General features: G+C 36.4%; 2 protein-coding genes across 2 annotated transcripts in view; both read right to left on the reverse strand.

Annotated features, from left to right (window-relative positions):
• Positions 1-22,724, reverse strand: part of LOC134823274 (ATP-binding cassette sub-family C member 4-like) — an 83,926-nt gene that overhangs the window by 36,562 nt on the left and 24,640 nt on the right. The window lies entirely within an intron of this gene.
• LOC134822557 (uncharacterized) lies at positions 1,864-22,468 on the reverse strand. The gene is made up of 11 exons (XM_063833667.1): positions 22,318-22,468; positions 21,520-21,665; positions 11,651-11,844; positions 9,630-9,884; positions 9,343-9,510; positions 8,605-8,736; positions 7,503-7,658; positions 4,500-4,673; positions 3,639-3,813; positions 3,072-3,197; positions 1,864-2,595 (listed from the first exon to the last, which is right to left on the reverse strand). The coding sequence occupies exons 2-11, from the start codon at positions 21,659-21,661 to the stop codon at positions 2,477-2,479; spliced, it is 1,641 nt and encodes a 546-aa protein (XP_063689737.1). The 5' UTR covers positions 21,662-21,665; positions 22,318-22,468; the 3' UTR covers positions 1,864-2,476.

Consider the following 22,724-nt stretch of genomic DNA (forward strand, 5'->3'; position numbering starts at 1 on the left):
GGAGAGACTTCAAAGAAGGATACTTGAGGGTAAACAAGACTGTATAATTCTGTAACGGTGCAGGACCATCGTCCCCAGACCCCAAATACTCAAAATAGTGGAACCTCATGTTTTGGGATTCTGATTGATACAATTAGCAGCAGCGGCCTTTCACTCAACAGACAGTTTTGAAATGAGATGATGAAAGAGGATGCCGAGGAGGGCCAGCGTGGACCGGTGTATATATGACAGTATAATTATCAATTTTCCTGGCGTTATAAGATAACATGGTATGGGTAATTTCAAGGTTATAACGTACAATTTTCATGATTTTAGATCTAATCAACCGGTATAGTAAGTATAGCTGCTGACGGAAAGTAATTCAAATTAGTGATTTTTTTTTGTCTAGACACTTATTTTACTTCGGTGTATTCCAACAGCCACAATGTTACACAAGTGCAACCAGTCAATTACAGGAAGCCGAAGGATCTTTTTGGCCAGTGACGGTTAAGGTAGTGTGTACCATACTTTCTTCGTCCGAGACTTTGCTGCAATGTGCAGCTCCTCATTTAACCCTCACACCCGATTTCTCGAGTATTCGGCTGAGTAGATCGGGGGGTTGCATAGACCACTCATGATCCTTAGCTGAACGTCGACGACGCTCACCCCACGACCCGGCCTTCAGTGGGTTTCGAACTCGCAACCTTTCGATTGTAAGACAGGCGTTCTAACCAACTGCGCTACCTGGCCATTTTAGATAACTTACAGACTACGGCTTTGTAACATGTAGACGTACAAATTCGTAAAAAATGATCTGAAACTAATAACAATATTTAAACACCACAGTGTATGGTTATTGCAAAAGTAATGCTTCAGTAGGAGGAATAAGGAACTTAATAACACGATGTTCGATGGGAAATGGTACAAAATCATGAGTCTTCTTTTCTGTTTTCTCAACGTCAGACTTGTTTTGAACTTGGTGCAAGTGCAGGATGACAAAATTACAGCTTTTTTAGTTCTGCGATTGGAATAAAATGCATATACGTTACCTGCATCATGCATTTTAAAAGAGCGTACGTGCGCGCGTCATGATTCTAAGTTTTGTCACGTGACCAAACATTTGATCGTATTATTATTTCCGCGCGTTACAGAAACTTCTTGTTCAATTGAAATAGTCGTTATTTGGCTTTGGATTTTTGTGTAGTACCTTTTTTTTAAAAAGACAGTCACGTATCAGTTCGAACTACCAACTGTACGTGCCTGCTGTAATGTACAATAAAGCTTGCTACAGTTCACGTTATTGTTATTGTCTCCGAATACCCGTTTCTCTTATGTCGGGATTTGATTAGCATGACAAAAAGAACTAATTGAAAACCCCCGAGATCACAGACAATGTTTAATCATTATATCAGAGACAAGGTTGCCAGCGACCATCTTGATACTAAGCTATGTTAAACTTGGCATTATACCAGATTTTCCAATGCTACTTATTCATTTTGACAAGGTTTCTTTAACGTACCGTGATAAATAGACTTATAGAGCTGTAGCTGTCAGAGAATGGCAGATTGATACTGATGACATACGGGGGACAGTGGATTTAAAATACTTCAGGTTCATAGCAAACTTATGGAAGAATTTAATTTATATATGCCAACTTATAGACAAGAAGAGCTTTATCCATCTCACAAATTAATTTCCATTTTAAATGCGTGCAAACAAATATCGCTCCATTTTATGTGTCCGATTACTATTTGCATTAACGTTGGACTATATTTGACATACGATCAGAAACCTGACAAGTCTTTGAGACAAGGGTTAGTACACGGGTCAATGTTCTAAATATTTATATAGAAGAATGTTGGCCAAGGAAAACACGTACATATATAATTCTCTAAAATTTAGAATGTGACGATGTTAAGTGTAAACCAGAACAATTAAAGATTTACAAACACCAAATCGAGTGATCGTCACGGGTTTAATCTTTAACTTTAACATAGAAGCATTCAAATCTCGAAATAGGACGAGAGGAAAATGTTCCAATGATGATTCCCCTCACTGAGTATAAAATATACAAGCTGCGCTAAAATCTCAAGTTAATATCAAATCTGGCTGGTCTTTACAAAGTCAAACTCTATTCAATTTTCACTCCAATAAAGTCCGCGAAACATTAGAGCTTTTAAGTTAAAACGCCGTAAACAATAATTCTGGTAGCACACTATTTCAAAGCAGCGTTTGATAGCATGCTATTTAAGCAAATTCCTGGACTGTACAATATATCAAATAGCAGAACCAATAAATAATACATTCAACGATCCGTACAAATGATTAAGCAATAGTTAAAATAGATTTGATCATTTTATCTGCAAACAATTCACATATCTTGGGGTATAAAATCGCAAAGTCCACAATATCCACGCACCCTCGTGCCCTCCTCCATCCTCAGCTCGGTATTCCCGCATAGTAATCACGTGATATGAACATGGGTCATGTGATAAGGTCAGCTGGGTGCAAGTAAGTCGTCGCACGCTCCAATAACGTCGTGGTCCGATGCGTGAGCTTTAAGGTGAGTTACACTGGCTAGCATCTCATTCTTTACACCGCCGTTTATTGTTGGGTCTGAAATATTGTGGGTTTACTGAAGAGCAACTTTTCCTTGTTTTGAAAACACAGTGCGCGTATAAAACCTTTTTATGATATCACTGAGGTTGTGAAATTGGTAGCATAAAAGCAACAATGGCTAGACAATAGACATATGAAGTTATGCTGGTCTATTGACATAGAAGGTTCCCAATTTAAAACTATAGCTCTCCAGAAAAATATGACCACCAACGAATTAATTATTAATTCCCATTTCCCTAATAATTAAATCATAGATTTGGGTTCTAGTAGGAAGGTGCTAGGAATATTTTTCACACATGACTGTGATTCTGGAGTTTGATTGGAAGATAGTCTGAGCTGATTGGTTAATTTCTGTCACGCGTCAAAAAAATATGCCTCACCAGCAGAATCCACATTTACCAATTACCTAATGATCCTATTAATTAATCATATATAGTTAATTAACTAAAAACCTAGTTAACTGTGTAACTTACGAGCATATAGAAGGTCGGTGGTCCAGAGTACGACCTTGATCAGGTCACTGGGAGTATCCGGGGTAATGTAGTGGGTTATTTGGGAGACTATGTCAGTGTTCTGCACTACCACATCCCGTAACGTACCTGTGGTTTGTAAATACGTTAAATACTTTAAATACTTTATGTTGTTTACTTTAATGTTTGGTTTCAGGGTAACTTCATACTTTCATAATTGCTTTTATAGTTGCTGTACGTGTATATAAAAATAGCGCACAAATGTAGCACAGTAAAATTGGAATGAACAGTTGTTGGAAATATCTTGGCACGGTTAACAGTAAAAAATAAATAAAGATACAAGAATAAAAGTGACACAACTTATAATTACACACTGTTATGGGAATAATGCAAAATGTCTGTTACATCATGTAAAAATCTAGAAATCTAGGATAAAAACATGACCTTTTTAACATTGAATGAAACAATAATTGTATAGATCATTATTAATTTATATACTTTTTTATTCATTAACACAAGTCCTCACGCAATCCTTTGTTAAGAAACATCGTAACAAATCAGCCCACTCACCATTAGACGAGATACCCCCGATGACACCCAGGGAGTAGAAAACAAGTTTCATATCCTGCCTTGTCCTGATAAAATGAGCAAACAGTTGCATCATGTTGGAGACAGCGGGAAGTTGGTGAAGGAGCCGAGACTGAGCTTCCATGTCACGTGACAGAACAGCTAACACGGCTGCCACCTGTTGTTAGGAAGCTGTTGTTAGTTGTTATTAGATACTGTGGTTAAAGTCAACTTATTTTCACAGTTTAAACACTCTAGTTCATGTGCTGACCACACTATCAACTCCAATCAAGCACATGTCCCGTGCGGTCAGAAGTTGATCATTTCTTTCACACCTGTTTCATTGTAATTAACATTGTAATTAACTGAGTGCAATGAGGATGTTTCAACTGATATCGTATATCTAGTTTATAGATAGAGATATCAGTGATCTTCAGAAGTTGTAACTGAAGCTCTATGATACCTTCGACATGAAGCATCGCATACATTCTATCATATTATATAATTAGTACAATCCAAACACGAGTCATACGGGTCACAACACTGGCGTGGGTCCAAACATGACTTAGGAATGCAAAAAAGTGTAACAGTTAACTTGTTTAACATTCTTTTAATAGTATTTAAATACGCTTTGTATAGAGTTACTAGAATCAAGTTCTAGAAAAAGGAGGCTGTGATAATGGCCGAAATGGCGTGAAGTTATCGGCGTGACTCTGAGATAAAATTATTGTAGACTTTTAGTTACTAAGAAAAGCGTAAGTGAACTGATATAAGAATATTTCCGAAACATTAAATTATGTTCCATAAATGATAAAAGTTCTTAATAATAATATAATAAATGTCCGATTTACATAACAAAATTACCTCGTGCAGGACTGGGAGGAGTGTTTTAGCGTTGGTCACCACGCCCACCAACACCTCCACCACCCCTGAAGTTACCAGAGTAGAGATGTGCTCTGGTGTTGCCAGGTTACGGAGGGTGGCTGCTGCGTGGCGCTGTCCTTCTGGGATCTGCCATTGTCGGACTACTAGGGTCAACTGGAGGGGGAGGCAGGGTTACAGAGAGTTTGTAGTTACAGAAGGTTATAGAATGTTCTAGAAGATCTTGTTTGACAAGAAAGTAGTATTCATGTACTGACCAGATGGTATAATACTCTTACATTTTAAACTAATGTCAATGAGTCGAGTTACAAGCGTGTCTCCTCGAGAATCGAGATACGTCTATTTTGTCTACATAAAAATCAATAATCACCGTCTATCTTTATATTCTACACTGCTTTCATATCAAACGTCAGCTAACCCTCATCATACGTCTCATATTACAGAATTTGTAAACAATTTCAAAGGAGAGTTTCAACTTACACCCCACCCAATAATAGTATTTTGAAAGGAGATACGATTAGACTAATTTAACGTTTGCTTTGATTAAATGTAGCAAATTTAATTTTCGTGTGCGGAATAGTTAACATACTTTTATATTACTTATACATTAAGGGGGCCGGGGGGGGTCTTCATCAAAATTCTCTCGAAATTGATTTTATAGTTGTTTCTGATAGAGGGGAGTGATATCTATCAGCTGCTTTTGGTCCCATGGAAAAATATTGTTCATAGCCAAAATTATCGCCAGTCAAAGGTCAGCGCTCATGTGTAATTGTATTGCGCGAGCGATTTTCAATCGCGCGCCAAGAAAATCGAGTCTAAAAATCTATCTTCTCCTACATTTTTTGAGCAATCACCCTGAAACTTTCAGGATATGTTCTATGGATCATTTAGATGATATCTGTCGAGCCGAATTTTGAGATAGGCCTTAGAAGATGTTTTATTCAATTTTGAAAATCTTGGACCTGGAAAAATCGTCAAAAAATGAGGTCCAAGATTTTCAAAATTGAATAAAAAATCTTCTAAGGCCTATCTCAAAATTCGGCTCGACAGATATCTTCTAAATGATCCATAGAAGATATCCTGAAAGTTTCAGGGTGATTGCTCAAAAAATGTAGGAGAAGATAGATTTTTAGACTCGATTTTCAGGGTGGGCGATTGAAAATCGCTCGCGCAATACAATTACACATAAGCGCTGACCTTTGACTGGCGATAATTTTGGCTAGGAACAATATTTTTCCATGGGACCAAAAGCAGCTGATAGATATCACTCCCCTCTATCAGAAACAACTATAAAATCAATTTCGAGAGAATTTTGATGAAGACCCCCCCCCCCGGCCCCCTTAAATTTCAATAATGTATGTATTCGATCTTATGAAGCAAAACTGTTGCAATGAAAATATCTCTACATAACAGCACACTTCTTTTCCTTTCGGTGAAGAAAAATGATCATCACACGAGTAGAAAAGAGTATACATTTCTCTGTACATTACATACATTTTTCTATTTTCCACAAAATATGTGGCCTTAAGACTAAGTCACTGATTCATCGCACAGTCACCTGGATAGTAGAAACCGATTTGACACAGCTTTTGATGGAAGGTGAATAATGAGTACTATCCAAGTTTTAAAGTGACTTTTTTATTGGAATACAATTTTGAAAGGAAATTGTACTGGGACTATGATATAGAATTACACCATGTTTCACGAATACAGTTGCTGGGTATCGTGAGAACAGTTCAGTATGATACTTTTAGTGCACGTGATAATCTTGAATCTTGATACAGGAAAAATGTTACAGAAAATGTAAGCATTATCATCATCCCGCACACGCAATCAATCTCGTAGCTTCTATAGTACATAAATTTGATAATATTTAATGAGCGACTAAGGAGGATCTTAAATCTTCAATTAGTACTGAACAATATGAGCAGTCGATATAAGGCCCACTAGGTGCACTAGATACATTAGGTGCACTAGATACATTAGGTGCACTAGATACATTAGGTGCACTAGATACATTAGGTGCACTAGATACATTAGGTGTACTAGATACATTAGGTGCACTAGATACATTAGGTGCACTAGATACATTAGGTGCACTAGATACATTAGGTGCACTAGATACATTAGGTGCACTAGATACATTAGGTGCACTAGATACATTAGGTGCACTAGATACATTAGGTGCACTAGATACATTAGGTGCACTAGATACATTAGGTGCACTAGATACATTAGGTGCACTAGATACATTAGGTGCACTAGATACATTAGGTGCACTAGATACATTAGGTGCACTAGATACATTAGGTGCACTAGATACATTAGGTGCACTAGATACATTAGGTACACTAGATACATTAGGTACACTATATGCACCTTTCAGAGTATCAGTTAATAGGTCATTTCCGTATCAGAGGGCTAATATAACCAGGTAGTGACTAGTGGGCAATGTACACATATGTGTACCCGGCCACGTGAACAATGTACATCACGTGTATATCTTACACTGCACAACTTACACTGTTACCATGGTATCGGACTCAGTTAAATTTACTGGTGAGCGGAAACAAATGGTAGTATCTGAAAATGTATTAAAAGTTCACAGAACTACAGCAACCATCTGAGCGCTGGAGAGTAATTTGGTGGCTCTTTAATGTTAGTAGAAGATTGGTTAGGCTCCACAAAAGTTATTTATTTGCCTTGACCGAGGGAAATTTCACTGTGAGTAGCAATATTGAAAGTCATACGCCGGCTGATAAGAGGACTGAATAATAGCTGAACCCAAGATTCCGATCAGAGTTTGGTCTAGTATATCGGATGTACCATCACAATACATAATCCAAGTTACACATGTGCTTCAACAGTCACCAGCTGATTTCATTGTTCTAGAATATAATGCGTAAAAAACATCTATTTAGAACCGTCTATATTTGTTCAGCAATTTACAGTTTACCGCTCCTTATCCCTCCTTACCCTCCTTACCTCAGGAACATATCCCATGTTGATAACTTTAGCCTCGTTCTCCTCCAGTATTGAAAGGTTGTGTAGAAGGGACAGGGCTGCTGTCTGTATGTTGGGATCGTGGTGCCGGAGCAGTGGGTACAGTGGTTCCAGCACCTCACAGTCTGTTATCCGGTGCTAAGGAGACAGAGGGGTTAGCGAGGGGTTAGCGAGGGGTTTAGTTTAGGAGTTTCAGTTTTAAAGGAGAGCTGAGGGGACAGAGGGGTTAGTGAGGGGTTAGTGAGGGGTTAGTGAGGGGTTTAGTTTAGAAGTTTCAGTTTTAAAGGAGAGCTGAGGGGACAGAGGGGTTAGTGAGGGGTTTAGTTTAGAAGTTTCAGTTTTAAAGGAGAGCTGAGGGGCATAGCGAGGGGTTAGTGAGGGGTTTAGTTTAGAAGTTTTAGTTTTAAAGGAGAGCTGAGGGGACAGAGGGGTTAGTGAGGGGTTAGTGAGGGGTTAGTGAGGGATTAACGAGGGGTTAGTGAGGGGTTTAGTTTAGGAGTTTCAGTTTTAAAGGAGAGCTGAGCAAGAAGTAAGTGAGAATTCCAGTTGAGGAAATTGCAGGGACTTTATACACTGTAAAAGTACAAGTAATGTACTATTACATAGGTACTAGGTATGGCTGATGGCACTATCGAATAATGTATAATTAGTAGTATCTAGAATTATCTGCATGATCTAGAAGACTGTCAAACAATTAAATCGTGACCTGTGTGTAGCGTATCATGTAATATGACATGTATAATTGTTGTACAGCTATAATACACGCTTACAGTTTACACTATTTTGTACCATTTGCAAAAATAGTAACTCAGTGCCCGGTAACTTAGTAGGGTGATTACTAAGCAACTCAATAACCCGGTTACTAACTATCCTGGTTACTAAGTAACATGGTTACTAAATATCCTGGTTACTAAGTATCCTGGTTACTAAGTATCCCCGGTTACTAAGTATCCTGGTTACTAACTATCCTGGTTACTAAGTAACATGGTTACTAAGTAACATGGTTACTAAGTAACATGGTTACTAAGTAACATGGTTACTAAGCAACCTGGTTACTAAGAATCCTGGTTACTAAATAACGAACCTGCATGGCTGATTGAGACGCCAAGTTACGAAGAGCGATACAGGACTGTTGTATAAGTCTCTCTGAACTTCTCAGCAGTTTTACTAGACTTTGCAAACCTTCATCATTCACCAGTCCACTTGGGTCTTCCACCTGCAATATACGAAATTTATCTTCGTATTTTTCAGATAAAATCTGGAAAAAAAACTACGCAAGGAAGCAGCTGTTCACTTTAAAACTTTGTTGGCTGAACTCTTTAATTTAGGAAACTTTGCATGATAAGTTACTAAAAGAATCGTTAAACTGTTGTCAAAGGTGGTTAATATCTGGGTTATCAAATCAGAAGTCAATCAGAAGCACTTAATGTCGACACATAGTGTAATGGTTTAACTGTATTTGTTACTAGACTTGATCCCGATCATTTACTGTCAAGTGGAGTTAAATTTGATTCCCATGCTCACTTTTAAAAGTATTTGAATTAGGCGAGTTACATTTTATTGGCATTTCAATCAACATAAATAAATCAGCAGTTATGACTAAGTAGTAAGTAGTCGACTTCGATTATAGTTACGCTGTCGTTATTAAGCTAGACAGGAAGTACAACTGCAAATATTTAACCATGGATTTGTAAAATCAAAACTGTTTAAATAGTTCTCAATGTTGGGGTATGTTCGCCAGTTTCAATAATTAATAGTTTCGTACTGAGACAGGTTTTTATATTAAAATAAAAATGTAAAACAAGATCGCTCCTGACATTACCTGAACAGACAAATTAGAGATAGTGGCAGCGGCGTAAAACTGGAGATGATGATCCCCAGAGATGAGGAAGTGATGTAGACTCTCACATACCCCGCATATCAGGAGTTGTTCACAGTGAGTGTCTATGTGAGACAGGTTCAGGATTGCTCCTCCTGAGCCCTTCTGTATCTGGAGGGATAGGAGCAGCGTTAAAGTAAACATTGGCTATTTAACAGTTGTGAGGATGATGGGAAGCACGTAAAGAAAAATAGTTAACAAAGAATTTCAAGAATGTGAGATCAATTCACCCTGTTATCTTCACTGAACGCAAGCTCACACAAAGGATTCAGAGCTCCGTCCCTCACAACACTGATCTTGTACTTGTCCGCTGATCCGGCGTAAGTTGTGAGGATAGCAAGCGCGTTAACCACCACAGGGTTGCTGGGACTCCGCAGTAAGCGCACCGCCAGCCGGATCACGCTGCGCTTTGCCAGGTTCTCCCGTACGGTGTCGTCACCGTTAGAGCTCATCACGGACACTGCCGAACTCGCCGGGATTAGTACCTGGGAGAGGGATTAGTTAGATTAATATTATAGACACCAGTTTCCAAATGAAGGGGAACTTATTATCATCACCCTAGGTTATCCATCTCATTTTCTCATAAAATGTATAATTTTTGAGAATTGTGCGGTTTCATTACTGGCTCTCTTTCTGTTTCTCATCTAATATGGTGTATACAAACTAACAATACTTAGCAATACACGCTATACTCCATATTATCAGACATGCAGTTCAAAGAGAGATATGTAAGGAGATACAGCTACAAGGAATTGAAAGTAAGACTATTAGCTAAGAAAAGAGCTGAGGAGTGAGGATATATAACAAATTTATTTAAGCTTTTTTGATTCTAGACAATAATATTATTACTGTAAGTAACCTAACTAGTAGCTATTGAGATTTGTTATTGTGCCATTGTAAGTAAGGTATTGTAAGTAAGGTATTGTAAGTAAGGTATTGTAAGTAAGGTATTGTAAGTAAGGTATTGTAAGTAAGGTATTGTAAGTAAGGTATTGTAAGTAAGGTATTGTAAGTAAGGTATTGTAAGTAAGGTATTGTAAGTAAGGTATTGTAAGTAAGGTATTAGGTATTGTAAGTAAGGTATTGTAAGTAAGGTATTGTAAGTAAGGTATTGTAAGTAAGGTATTGTAAGTAAGGTATTGTAAGTAAGGTATTGTAAGTAAGGTATTGTAAGTAAGGTATTGTAAGTAAGGTATTGTAATTATAAAGTATTGTAAGTAAGGTTTTGTAAGTAAGGTATTGTAAGGTATTGTAAGTAAGGTATTGTAAGTAAGGTATTGTAAGTAAGGTATTGTAAGTAAGGTATTGTAAGTTAGGTATTGTAATTATAAAGTATTGTAAGTAAGGTATTGTAAGTAAGGTATTGTAATTATAAAGTATTGTAAGTAAGGTATTTTAAGGTATTGTAAGTAAGGTATTGTAAGTAAGGTATTGTAAGTTAGGTATTGTAAGTTAGGTATTGTAATTATAAAGTATTGTAAGTAAGGTATTGTAATTATAAAGTATTGTAAGTAAGGTATTGTAAGTAAGGTATTGTAAGGTATTGTAAGAAAGGTATTGTAAGTAAGGTATTGTAAGGTATTGTAAGTAAGGTATTGTAAGTAAGGTATTGTAAGTAAGGTATTGTAAGTAAGGTTTTGTAAGTAAGGTATTGTAAGGTATTGTAAGTAACTGAATGTAACCTAGACTAAGTAGTCGACTGTGCAAGTAGACAAGCTGACACAGTAAAAAGCTTTGTTCTACACTCTAGCACAGCAGACTACTCTGTAAAGCTGGTTAATTTACAAATGATAGCGCCGTCATGTGTGCTTTTACGAGTGCTCTTTAGAGAAATACAGATGTTGTACAATGTTGTAAGGTCTATAGAACTAGACTGTAGAATATGCTAAGTTCTTTAAACTACTAGAGAGAGAGAAAGAGAGAGAGAGAGAGAGAGAGAGAGAGAGAGAGAGAGAGAGAGAGAGCACTATAACTATTTATTAGCTTCTCAGTTCTGACTGATTTTCTACAATAATGCGACAAAGTGCTTGTATATTAGCATTAGGTTCTCACGAGATATGGTGAATCAGTTGATCTCTCCACTATTTTCTGTTAAATATAAAATGGAATAAATATGAATATGATGTAAGTCACCCAGATATTTAATATCATTTAAAACCATGATTTATTTGAAATAAATATGGCACTATTTTATACAACACTGGATTTTTCATGCAATAATAATTGAATAAACAGAACCAAATATCCATACCTCGATAGTGTCGAGGTCCATAAGAGCCAGCGTGCACTCCAGAGCCTCAACGGAGACAGGACTGTTCATAGGCAGCACATCTGCGTAGTGGGCAAGGAACTGCGCCGCAACAGTCATCAGTTCGGTTTGGTGGGAGCGTGTGGCGTAGTGCAGCTGTTGGAGCTGCTCTTTTGAGAGAGGCATCTTTATTTCACCTGAGGGTTATTGTCAGGTTAAGTGGGTTAAGGGGGCCGGGGGGGGTCACAAACTTAGTTTGGTTCATGGAACTTACATGGATCTTTTCTAGAATGCATGCTTAACCTTGGGGGTCTTTTCTGCAACCGAATTATCTCCAATTACGCGCCTCAACAAATCTGTCAGGCTGCTTATTACTGAGTTATTAAGAATAAGATATGTTTGTAAAATGTACAGTGTGTCTTAACGTACGTGTGGGTAGTTACTTAAAACACGGCTGACCGGCTGACGGTATGTGACATGTGTTTCGAGTTTTATAAGACAAGTGAAGCCTTGATATGTCTAGTTACAAGCGATATTACGTTACAACTATCAGGTACGCAGTAAGACAACATTACACACTAGGTGTCACGGTGTCAGATAAGAAGTTACACTTTCTTTGCTAGAACTGTACAAAAAATACGGCAGCTTGTTTAATTAATCGTACATCAGAACTCATTGTTGCGTGTCGCTGGTAATTATTATACAATGTACACTGTACAGCTAGTGTACATTGTACATTGTAAAAATTTTAGTTACTTCAAACATCAGAATAGATGTAGTTTTAGCAGTTTAAGTTCAGACAGGACTAGACTTGAAACATAATATTATAGTATATTTTATCACATGTGAAAAACTCGAAACATAATTCACATGCATACACCCATACAATATTATTGAAAGAGAATATTAGTGCCTGCCATTTTATTATCTGGGAGTTGGGACAGCAGAGTTATACCTTGTACTATACGAAAATGTATCATTGATTAACCTAAATTGAATTAAATTGAACGCCCTTTAAGATCCAGGATTAGCAATACCCTTTACCCAACCCACTATAGCTATTAGCTACTATATCTCTGTTTCATCCTCTCGTAGCAGACATTTACATCGTATTTTTAGTCATAGCAATTAAAAAGTTAAGTGGTTTAAATTTAATGAATGACTCAACATGATCCAGGAACAGTAGTGTACCATCAACACAATATAAACCCGCGATACGGAGATATTGATGTAATAGTGATAGTACGGTAATTACGAGAATAGCGCAAAATTTAACCCATACCATAGAAACCATGACTCTAATTATATAGGTAATACTTTTGAAGAAAACAATGACTTAAACTTTAATCCGTGGGATAACTGCTCAGATGTACTAAATAGCTGTAAATACTACGAACCACGGCAAATCAACACGAGTAGGCCTTATGAATTTAAAGTACAATCTCTTAATATTCGATCTTTGAGCAAAGCAATCTCTAATATACGTGATGAAATTGAACAGCACCTAAAATTTGATGTTCTGTGTTTCAACGAAACAAACTGCACGGTTGAAAATATGGCTTTTCAAGGAAAAGAATTAGAGTTAGAAGGCTTTCATCCCCCCTTTATTCAGGCTCCCGCAAGGGACTCTGGTAAGGGCGGTGGTCTAGTAACCTATGTAAACAAGAATATCTGTGAATTATCTGATGTCACTGCACGATCTGAATTATCTTATAGAGATGATCCAAACGTTGGCGAATTTCAGTTAATAGAGATAGCTCAAAATGGCCACAAAAACATCATACTATGCAATATGTATCGGTCTCCCAGTGGTAATGTCCCCAGTTACTTAGAAAAATTGGAAAACACCCTAAAAGATTTGGCGCGACATAGCAACAAAAACGTATTATTTCTAGGTGATACCAATATTAATCTATTAGAATACGGCGTAAATGACCATACTACTAAATATGTTGATATTTTTGCAGAGTATGGATTCGCACCAACGATATCACGACCAACTCGTATTACTTGTCACAGTGCTACACTTATTGATCACATTTTCGTAAACCAATGCCATGCTATAACAAAGTCAGGCATTATAACTGAATCGCTATCTGATCACCTTGCCACATTTACCGGCATACTTCTCGACACTAATAGAATAGGAAATAAATTGAAAAATGAAACTTGTGAATCATCAAACCGAGAAATAAATGAAGAGAAAATCGCTCGTTTTGAGGAGAAAATAGCGTCTATTGATTGGAATTTTTTACACAACGTTGACGGGACAAATACAAAATTTGAAGCTTTTCACACTAAATATGAAGAAGTCTATAATGAGTGTTTTCCAGTTAAAAAGAAAAAATCAAACCACAGAAAAAACTCTAAACCGTGGATATTAGATTGGCTTCAATGTGCATGCAATCGAAAGAACCAATTATATAAATCCTTTGTTAAAGAGCCTACTGAAAAAAATGAAAAAACTTATAAGCATATGAAAAAGTTTGTTGAAAAACAAGTAGATATTGCGAAAAAGAAGTATTACGCATCATATTTTAAAAAGCATGCGAGCAATAGCAAATTACAATGGCAAATGATTAATCAAATATTAAACAAGAAATCAAAAGAAAAAAGAAAAATAAGTAAGATTAACTATAAAAATAGAGTTATAACCGACTCACAAGATATAGCTGACAGTTTTAATGATTATTTTACTAATATAGCTGAGAACCTAAAGAGCGAAAACAATCTGGTTCGCGGTGCAGGATCAGTAGGACATTATCTTCCCCAATCTAGTCGATGTGATTTTGATATGGAGCTGGAGGACTCCTCGCCCTCCGAAATTGCTGAAATCATACATGATCTTAAGAACAAATCGACTTCAGATATGAATATACAGCCTCTTAAAAAGGTTTGCAATGTGCTGTCTCCAGTAGTTAATCACCTGATCTCACACTCCCTTCACGAAGGAGTATTCCCCGAAAAGCTCAAACTTGCTAAGGTTATCCCACTCCATAAACTCATAAAGGAGGATCGCGCAGCGAAATTACAAACTACAGACCAATCTCACTTTTGTCCTGCTTCTCAAAGATATTCGAAAAAATAATGCATGCACGTTTAGTAAAGCACCTAAAATCACGTAATATTCTATATGCGTCGCAATTTGGTTTTAGATCGGGTCACAGTTGTGAACATGCGTTGCTTGAAGCTCAGTTTAACTTACATAAAGCTCTAGAAAGGAAGCAAGTGTCAGCATTACTGCTTCTTGACTTCTCCAAGGCGTTTGACCTAGTAGATAGTGAGATACTGCTACATAAGCTGGAGCACTATGGTGTAAGAGGCCTTAGCTTATCCTGGTTTGAGTCTTATCTAACTAACCGGAAACAGTATGTTCACGTCAACGGTTGCAGTTCAGAAAAAATGGGATTGGAACATGGAGTTCCTCAAGGGTCCATTCTTGGTCCTATATTGTTCATTATTTACATAAACGACCTTGCAAATGTAAGCGATATAGCCCGTTATATTTTCTTCGCTGATGATGCAAACATCATCGTTTCTGCCGACACGTACACTGAACTGAACATGCGTGCAAACAGAGTTTTAAATACTGTACAGACATGGGTTAAAAACAACGGTCTTAAACTTAATGTAGGAAAAACTAAATACATGATATTCACTAACAGATTACCAGAGGATATAAATATTAGTATAGAAGGACAGCGACTAGTGAAAAGTGAACATGAACGTTTTTTAGGTGTCATTATTGACTCAAAACTTAGCTGGAGCCAGCACATTAAACAGTTAAAGACTAAAATATCCAGAAATGCAGGCGTAATGATGAAACTTAAAAGTTCCATTCCGAATAAAGCTCAAAAAATGCTATACAATAGTTTAATTCAATCTCACCTGTATTACTGCGCTACTGTTTGGGGTACTAAATCTTTAAATTCCATTCAGTCTTTATTCTCTGCTCAAAAGAAAGCTATTCGCGCCACTGATTCAGAATATCATAACTATTTTTACGACAAAGAAAAACGTAAACTACCATCTCACACAAAATCCATCTTCAACAAAATAGGAATTTTAGCTCTTCCTAATCTCATTGCTAAAAGCTGTCTAACTTTGATGCACAAGGTTTATATGGGAGTAGCACCATCGAGTATCTGTAGTATATTTGAAAAATCACCGCTTAGACAAACGGAAAGGAGAAATCCAAAGTATTTTGAAATTAAGTTCAACAGATTACGGATCACCGATTATAGCATCTCTAACGTAGGACCACGATTATATAACAACACGATAAACGAAATAAATAAAATCCTTCCCTTCAACGTACCTAAGTTACAAGATAAGTTTATTAATTCATACAAGGACAACATTGTACGTTACTTACAGGACAAACAAAAACTTGACCTAGAAAACCTTTCGTGGACGGACAAGAACTTTGTCCTTTACAACTTTTAAACAAAATATTAGCAAAATATAACAGCTGTAAGAATCCTAAACGTTAGTGCAGTCAAATAAATGAACTGCGATAATGCATTTGACAGTCAGTCACTGCAATTTATTCTGCAACTTATTTTTCAATTTTCACTGCCACACTTAGGCTTATCTTGCCTACACATTTTTTAAAACGAAATTCCTTGCGCACCGCGTACTAAAATTACTTGGATTTCTACCGCTTTGATAAATGACTACAAGAAGATGGGGAGTTAATATTGTTGATTTATATAATATAGATTATTTATTCTTTAGTGTAGATTAACTTTATTTTTATATATTTTACCAAGTGTGAAGGATCAACCATACGTTATTGATATATTTTTGAAATATTTAACGATAAATTGATATAATAATAAATGATTGTAATATTTTTATTGAGGCACATGCCACCCCATCGCGGGTTTACTACTACTATACATGTATATTTAGTCATGTGCACGCCATTCATTACAAATGTTAGGTGTAAAACTGTTAACACAATAAACTGTAAACAAGGCTTTTTATTCATATTGTGTAAAATTAGTTATTAAATATTGAACACATTAGAAATATGTTACAAAAGGGACCAGCCTTGAAAACAGCTATAATATCGTTCCTTCTGTCGTATAACATGAGGAATAGGCCTGGAAACCCGAGGGTAAGGGTGAGGGCGAGGGAGCTAGAAGTTAGTAACTTTAGTAACTTTAGTAACTTAGCCTCATACTGTTAACGTTATACTTACAATCTTGCAGTTCATAAGACCAGACGTGACGATATTGCCACATTCAGTGAGTAAGCGCTATTGTATTTAGTGGTACTGCCCGATATAAAGCAGCTGTCGGAAGACGAACACGTTTGAAAATATCGGAAAGTTGAATGGCGCTGTATTACCGAGATTTAAAAGCTCCCCGACAAGGAATTGAACCCTGGTCGTCCGCGTGACAGGCGGAAATAATCACCACTATACTATTGAGGAGACGGTCCACATTTATTGCTAAATTTTATCAAATTCGAATAAGTCATCTCCAACCGGCTGTGGTATTTATCAAATATTTTCATTATTGTTTCTTTTTCTCTTAAAACTGGTACGATGTACATTGTACATGTACCTACAATTACATGTTTATAAAGTATGTAACACAACATGTACCATAATGTTATCAGCAACGCATTTAGCCAATGCTATTTTGATACCAAACCACTACTGTCTGTAATTTCTGCGACTAAAAATAGCTTACACACGCAAATACAGCGTGCTAGGAAACGTCCTGTCTGTACTATTTAATGCAAACTGCAGGCAAAATACTGGGCTCTCCTAACGTATCACATTAGAGAAAATGTAAAACATGCTGTGTACTGTAGCCTCGTTATAATTGGGAAGCTTTGAGACTTAGCACACATTAACATATTATCATTAACTGACATAATGCAGGAGACTAAGGATGTATGTAGAAAGACTAAGGATGTGTGTAGAATGGTTGTACAAGTTAACAATGTGTGTTCAATGAATCAGGCGACTATTCAATTGTCGTAGAAATTTGCAGCCAATATTTAAGTCAATATAAGAATATAACAGTCAATAGAGTCATAATCACAGAATCCAAATATCTACATATATACCGAATCTTTCATCCGACAAATCTTTTGTCACTTATCCCTACATATAGAAATCATACATTCAACTATTGAAGTGATAAGTGATAACCAGAGTATCCACATAGAAAGCCAGATATATCGAGGTTTTTTGATTGAAATAAATTTTCGTGCACATACAGAATGAATGGTTAATAATTTAATATATATGTAGACCAAGCTCTGTGCACGGGATGCTTCCTGGAAGAATCCAGTTCTTTTAGCGGGGCACCCTACCTAAAGCCAAATTGAGATATAATAACTACATTCCTAGAGAAATAATCAGAAATCGAATACCAATCAAATAATATGATATATATGAGTAGTAACCATATTTACTATGCAAAATGCCCCAACCACATAGTGTAAATTTATATAGAATTCAAATTCCATATCATCATTAAACCTCAATACCTAGTCAATATAATAGCCCAAGCAAAATTAAATAACTTCTTATATACCTTACTGTCATACTACAAATTAATTAAACATTTGAAATCTGTTGACCAGAGAATAAATTTCTAAGCCTAATGCAAGTGAAATAATTTAGATGCAATAATGAATGCCTAATGTGAGTATCATTTGTCAATGTCCTTGTAAAAAAGTCTGTACAAGAGATATGAGTAACTAATATAGAAGAAAAAACAGGAAGTTGTCGTCTGTTGTTATAGATGATAGTAGCTGTTTCTTATACGAATCACTAAAGCTTTTAACATCGGGCAGATTTCGTAGATCTGTTGGAACATTATTCCAACATTTTGCCCCCAAGTATTGAAAGTTTTTATGTGATGTTGATCTATTGACATAAAGGTTGCAGCTTTCGCCGCTCCTACTACCTCCTGATATGTAACTAAATTTGTTCATAAAGTTTGTAGGACAATTGTCATGGATGATTCTAAACATATAATTTGACAGATGGAGTTGTCGTCTAAGATGGAGTGGTAACCATTTCATGTCTCTATAAACATTAAGGCTGCTCTCTGTTTTTGGAACGTTGAGAGCTATTTTGGCTACCTTTTTGTACAGAGTGTCAAGTTCAGCAAGTTTTGTCTTGCCAGCTCTACAATAGATCGTGTCTAAATAATCGAATTGTGGCAACATGAGTGCATTGGCAAACATTTTCCTATATTTAATGGGTAGCAGTGCTTTACTTCTATACATGGCACCAATTCTCTTCATGACCTTCCTAATAATATAATCTACATGGCTTTTGAAGTTTAATTTACTATCTAGAATGAGGCCAAGATATTTTGTCTCTTTGCACTCCTTGATTGTGAAAGTTACCTCATTACAATCAATGGTTATTTCATCATGTTGGTCAACAGAATCAAACAATAGGAATTCAGTCTTCTTTTCATTGAGTGATAATTTATTAACACTGAGCCATTTAAAGATTGTCATAAGTTCTATTTTCATGTTTATAAATGTGCTTCTGCAGGTTTGATCAAAGAATAGTGCACCATCATCTGCAAATAGAAAGGGCTTAGATAGGTTACAGGCATAAATGATGTCATTTATGAAGATACTAAATAATATAGGCCCAATGATGCTTCCTTGTGGTACACCACTCAGAACTTCTAAAAATGAGCTTAGATTGCCATTGATCCTAGTGCATTGATATCTACAAGATAAGAAGTTCTTAAACCAGGTTAAAGCAATGCCACCAATTCCATAATATGCCAATTTTTGAAGCAATATTTCATGATTCACTGTGTCAAAGGCCTTCTTAAGATCAAGAAAGATGATTCCTGGTTTATAAGACTTAGATTTACTCATATATATTTCGTCCATCAGATCGTACATCAGATAAGTTGTGGAGTGATTTTTCCGAAAGCCATATTGATGCCGGATGAAAAGTTTGTTCTCTTCCATGTAATCAGTGAGTTGCTTGCCGACAAAGTGTTCTATAAGTTTTCCTACAAGTGGAAGGATGGATATTGGCCTGTAATTATTAGGATCATCTTTCATTCCTGCCTTATGGATGGGAGTTACTCTAGCTTTTTTACAAAGGGTTGGTACAACACCTGTATTAAGGCTCAGATTGACAATGTGGGTCAGTGGCTCAACTATGTGTGGTACAGCTTGCTTAAGTAAAAATAGAGGCACATTGTCATATGAGGCCTTGTCATTCTTGAGCGTTTCGACATACATTAGGATATCAGTTTCATTTATTTCTTGGAATCTATCAAATGAGATATTAGAAGTTCTAGGAGGTAAAAAATCTGTAAAACTAACTCTTTCAATATTGGGGGCCTGATTTTGTAATCTTGATCCAACATTTGCAAAATGAAAGTTAAATAGCTCAGGATCATTCTCATTGATAGTTTGACAATTAGTTGTACCAGGGGTCATATTTGATGCCAGTTTGATAGTTTTCCATATCCCTTTAAGATCATTCTTGGCACTTTTAACTTGTAGATCATCGATTACATTAGCCTTTTTGCAGGTTTTAGCTAATTTATTTCTAATATTTCTCTGAATCTTGTAGCAATCCCAGGCCTCATTACACTTTATACATTTGCTACATGTACCACATTTATTGCAATTTCCATTGTCTCTCTTATCCTTCTTTTTACGGAATTTCTTTAGAAGAAAATGTGTATGATTAATGGCATATAAAAGTTCAGTAGAAGGTTTATGTATGAACTTTTCATGCCTTTCTATGGTCTTGCAAGGGAAGAAGGTTGCATATGCCTGTTCAATATGATGACAAAGGCCAGCTGTGATAGCTTCAACATCTGTACTTTCCAATAGTGGACTGTAATCAGAACAGGTGTCTAGATAGTCTAAGAATTGTTTAACATTACGTTTACAATGATTTCTAATTTCAACCTTCTCAAATTTAGGAGCTATAGGTACTTTACAATCTATCTCACACATAATAGCTTGATGATCTCCAATACGTTCATCAAGAACAGAAGATTGGACAAAATCTGCATAACAGTTAGTGAATATTACATCAATAGTAGTCTGGGTAACATTGTCTCCACGTTTAGCAACTCTAGTTATCCCTTGAATGGTTTGAACTAGATTGTAACATCTCAAGGTCATATCTAATTGTTTGTACTGGGTGGATGAGATATTATTCTGGTCAATGTTTATATCCCCAATCCAGATAACCTTTTTCCCATTCAATTTTTTCATGCAAAAATGAATGTATTCAATAAAGTTATCAACACTGCAATAATTTCCAGAGCGATAGAAGCAGCAAACATTGATCTTGCTATTCTTAAGCTTCACCCATAATGCTTCAATGTTATCAAGCTTACTATCCATAACTAATTCTGTGTAAGCTAGTTTTTTGTTTATCATTAAGCCACAACCACCCCTAGAACTGTTTGGCCTGTCGCATCGCATAAGGTTGAAGGAGGAAGGAATATTTATGGTGTCTGTGTCAATAGTATCATTAAGATTCATCTCATTTAGGGAAAGTATGTCTAATTTATGATCTCTAATAAGTTGGGAAAGTTCATTACTTTTAGCTAAATTGAGAAGCCCTCCTTGAATGTTACAATGACCAATGCAGAGGTTGTGAAACCTATCAGCTGCATTATTAAAATTTGTCATCTTGTGACCCGGTATAGAGAGGCACGGTATATAGCGGTTTGAATGAATTATACATGTTCCCACTTATATACAGATCAGGCAATGTACAAGTTAAAACGAATTATGTAAATAGATTACAGATTTGTCAAATTACCTGGATATTTATTTTTGTCTACATTGTACATGAATTAAAAACACTGAGCACATTATCAGATCTATTAAACACTTACCAAGAGCATAGAGCACATTGTCGTCTTCAGTCCCATCCAGGAGGGGAGCAGCTAGGCCATGTCCACGTCCTTTCTGTGGAGGCTGGAGAGAAGGGAAAACCCAGGCACATGGAATCCACTGGAAAACCCATCGCCAGTCCATAAAACTAGGGAATGATGGGGACATTATACTCTTAAACATTATATCAAAAGTTTGTTCGCCATGACACCTGATGTGTCCACATCCCGATTTACCACAAACCCCAACTTACTGCCGCCACTTCCTTCCCCAAATCAGGAATTAACATGTGAACAATCAAAACCCTGTCTACCGAGGCTCCATTGTTCCCACCGTATTCCAAACCATACTTTAGACACGGAAATTTTATCCCTAACTTAATAGATATTATTATCAGCCATTGGTATATTTATTCGACTGAGTTTTTAGTGTGGTGACTTGGATTGCTTAAATAGAACAATACAAAACAACACAAGCTGGTCAACCAAGAATAGTGATAGAGGTAGCCCTGGTGGTTGCATAATCCTTACGGTCTGCCCTCTCCAAAATCAGCCTGCTTACCCATTGTACCATTTAGCTTGTTATAAGTAAGCTTAATAATAGCAAGGGTACGTATTATTCTCCTAGGGTCCTCAAACTTTTAGCTACCACTTTAAGTCCTTTACTGGCTGATATTTTTAATAAATGTGCAAATGAAGGTTATTTTCCGAAAGAATTAAAAGCAGCAAAAATAATTCCTTTGTATAAGAATAAAGGATCTATTTCTGATATAAGCAATTATCGTCCTATTTCAATGTTACCTTTTTTTGCTAAGATTTTCGAGAAGTTAATACATAAAAACGTATCTGATTTCTTTAATAAGCACAATCTTTTCTGTGATAATCAGTTTGGTTTCTGCAGTAAGCACTCAACCTTTCATGCACTTGTTTCAGCAGTAGAAAATCTTCATGATGCTATCGATAATAAGAATTTTACATTAGGTATATTTATAGATTTTTCCAAAGCTTTCGATACAGTGCGGCATAATATCTTGTTAGAAAAGCTGGAGAACTATGGTATTCGAGGAAATGTCATTAAATTATTAAACAGTTATTTATCAGATCGGTTTCAGTATGTTAGCTATTATATGGGGGATTCGAAAGTTGTCTCTTGAAAATAACCTGTGGTATTCCACAGGGGTCAGTGTTAGGCCCCCTGCTCTTCATTA

This window comes from Bolinopsis microptera, chromosome 11 (genome assembly GCF_026151205.1).
Source record: "Bolinopsis microptera isolate Bmic1 chromosome 11, MBARI_Bmic_1.0, whole genome shotgun sequence".
In the NCBI taxonomy this organism is placed as follows: Eukaryota; Metazoa; Ctenophora; class Tentaculata; order Lobata; family Bolinopsidae; genus Bolinopsis; species Bolinopsis microptera.

Excerpts from the sequence above, each read along its gene's own strand:
- LOC134822557 (XM_063833667.1), bottom strand. The coding sequence starts at position 21,661 with ATGGACTGGCGATGGGTTTTCCAGTGGATTCCATGTGCCTGGGTTTTC. Across the intron at positions 11,845-21,519 it reads CAATGTGCTCTATGCTCTTG|GTGAAATAAAGATGCCTCTC; the intron begins GTAAGTGTTTAA and ends AATAACCCTCAG. Across the intron at positions 8,737-9,342 it reads TCTCTAATTTGTCTGTTCAG|GTGGAAGACCCAAGTGGACT; the intron begins GTAATGTCAGGA and ends CGTATATTGCAG.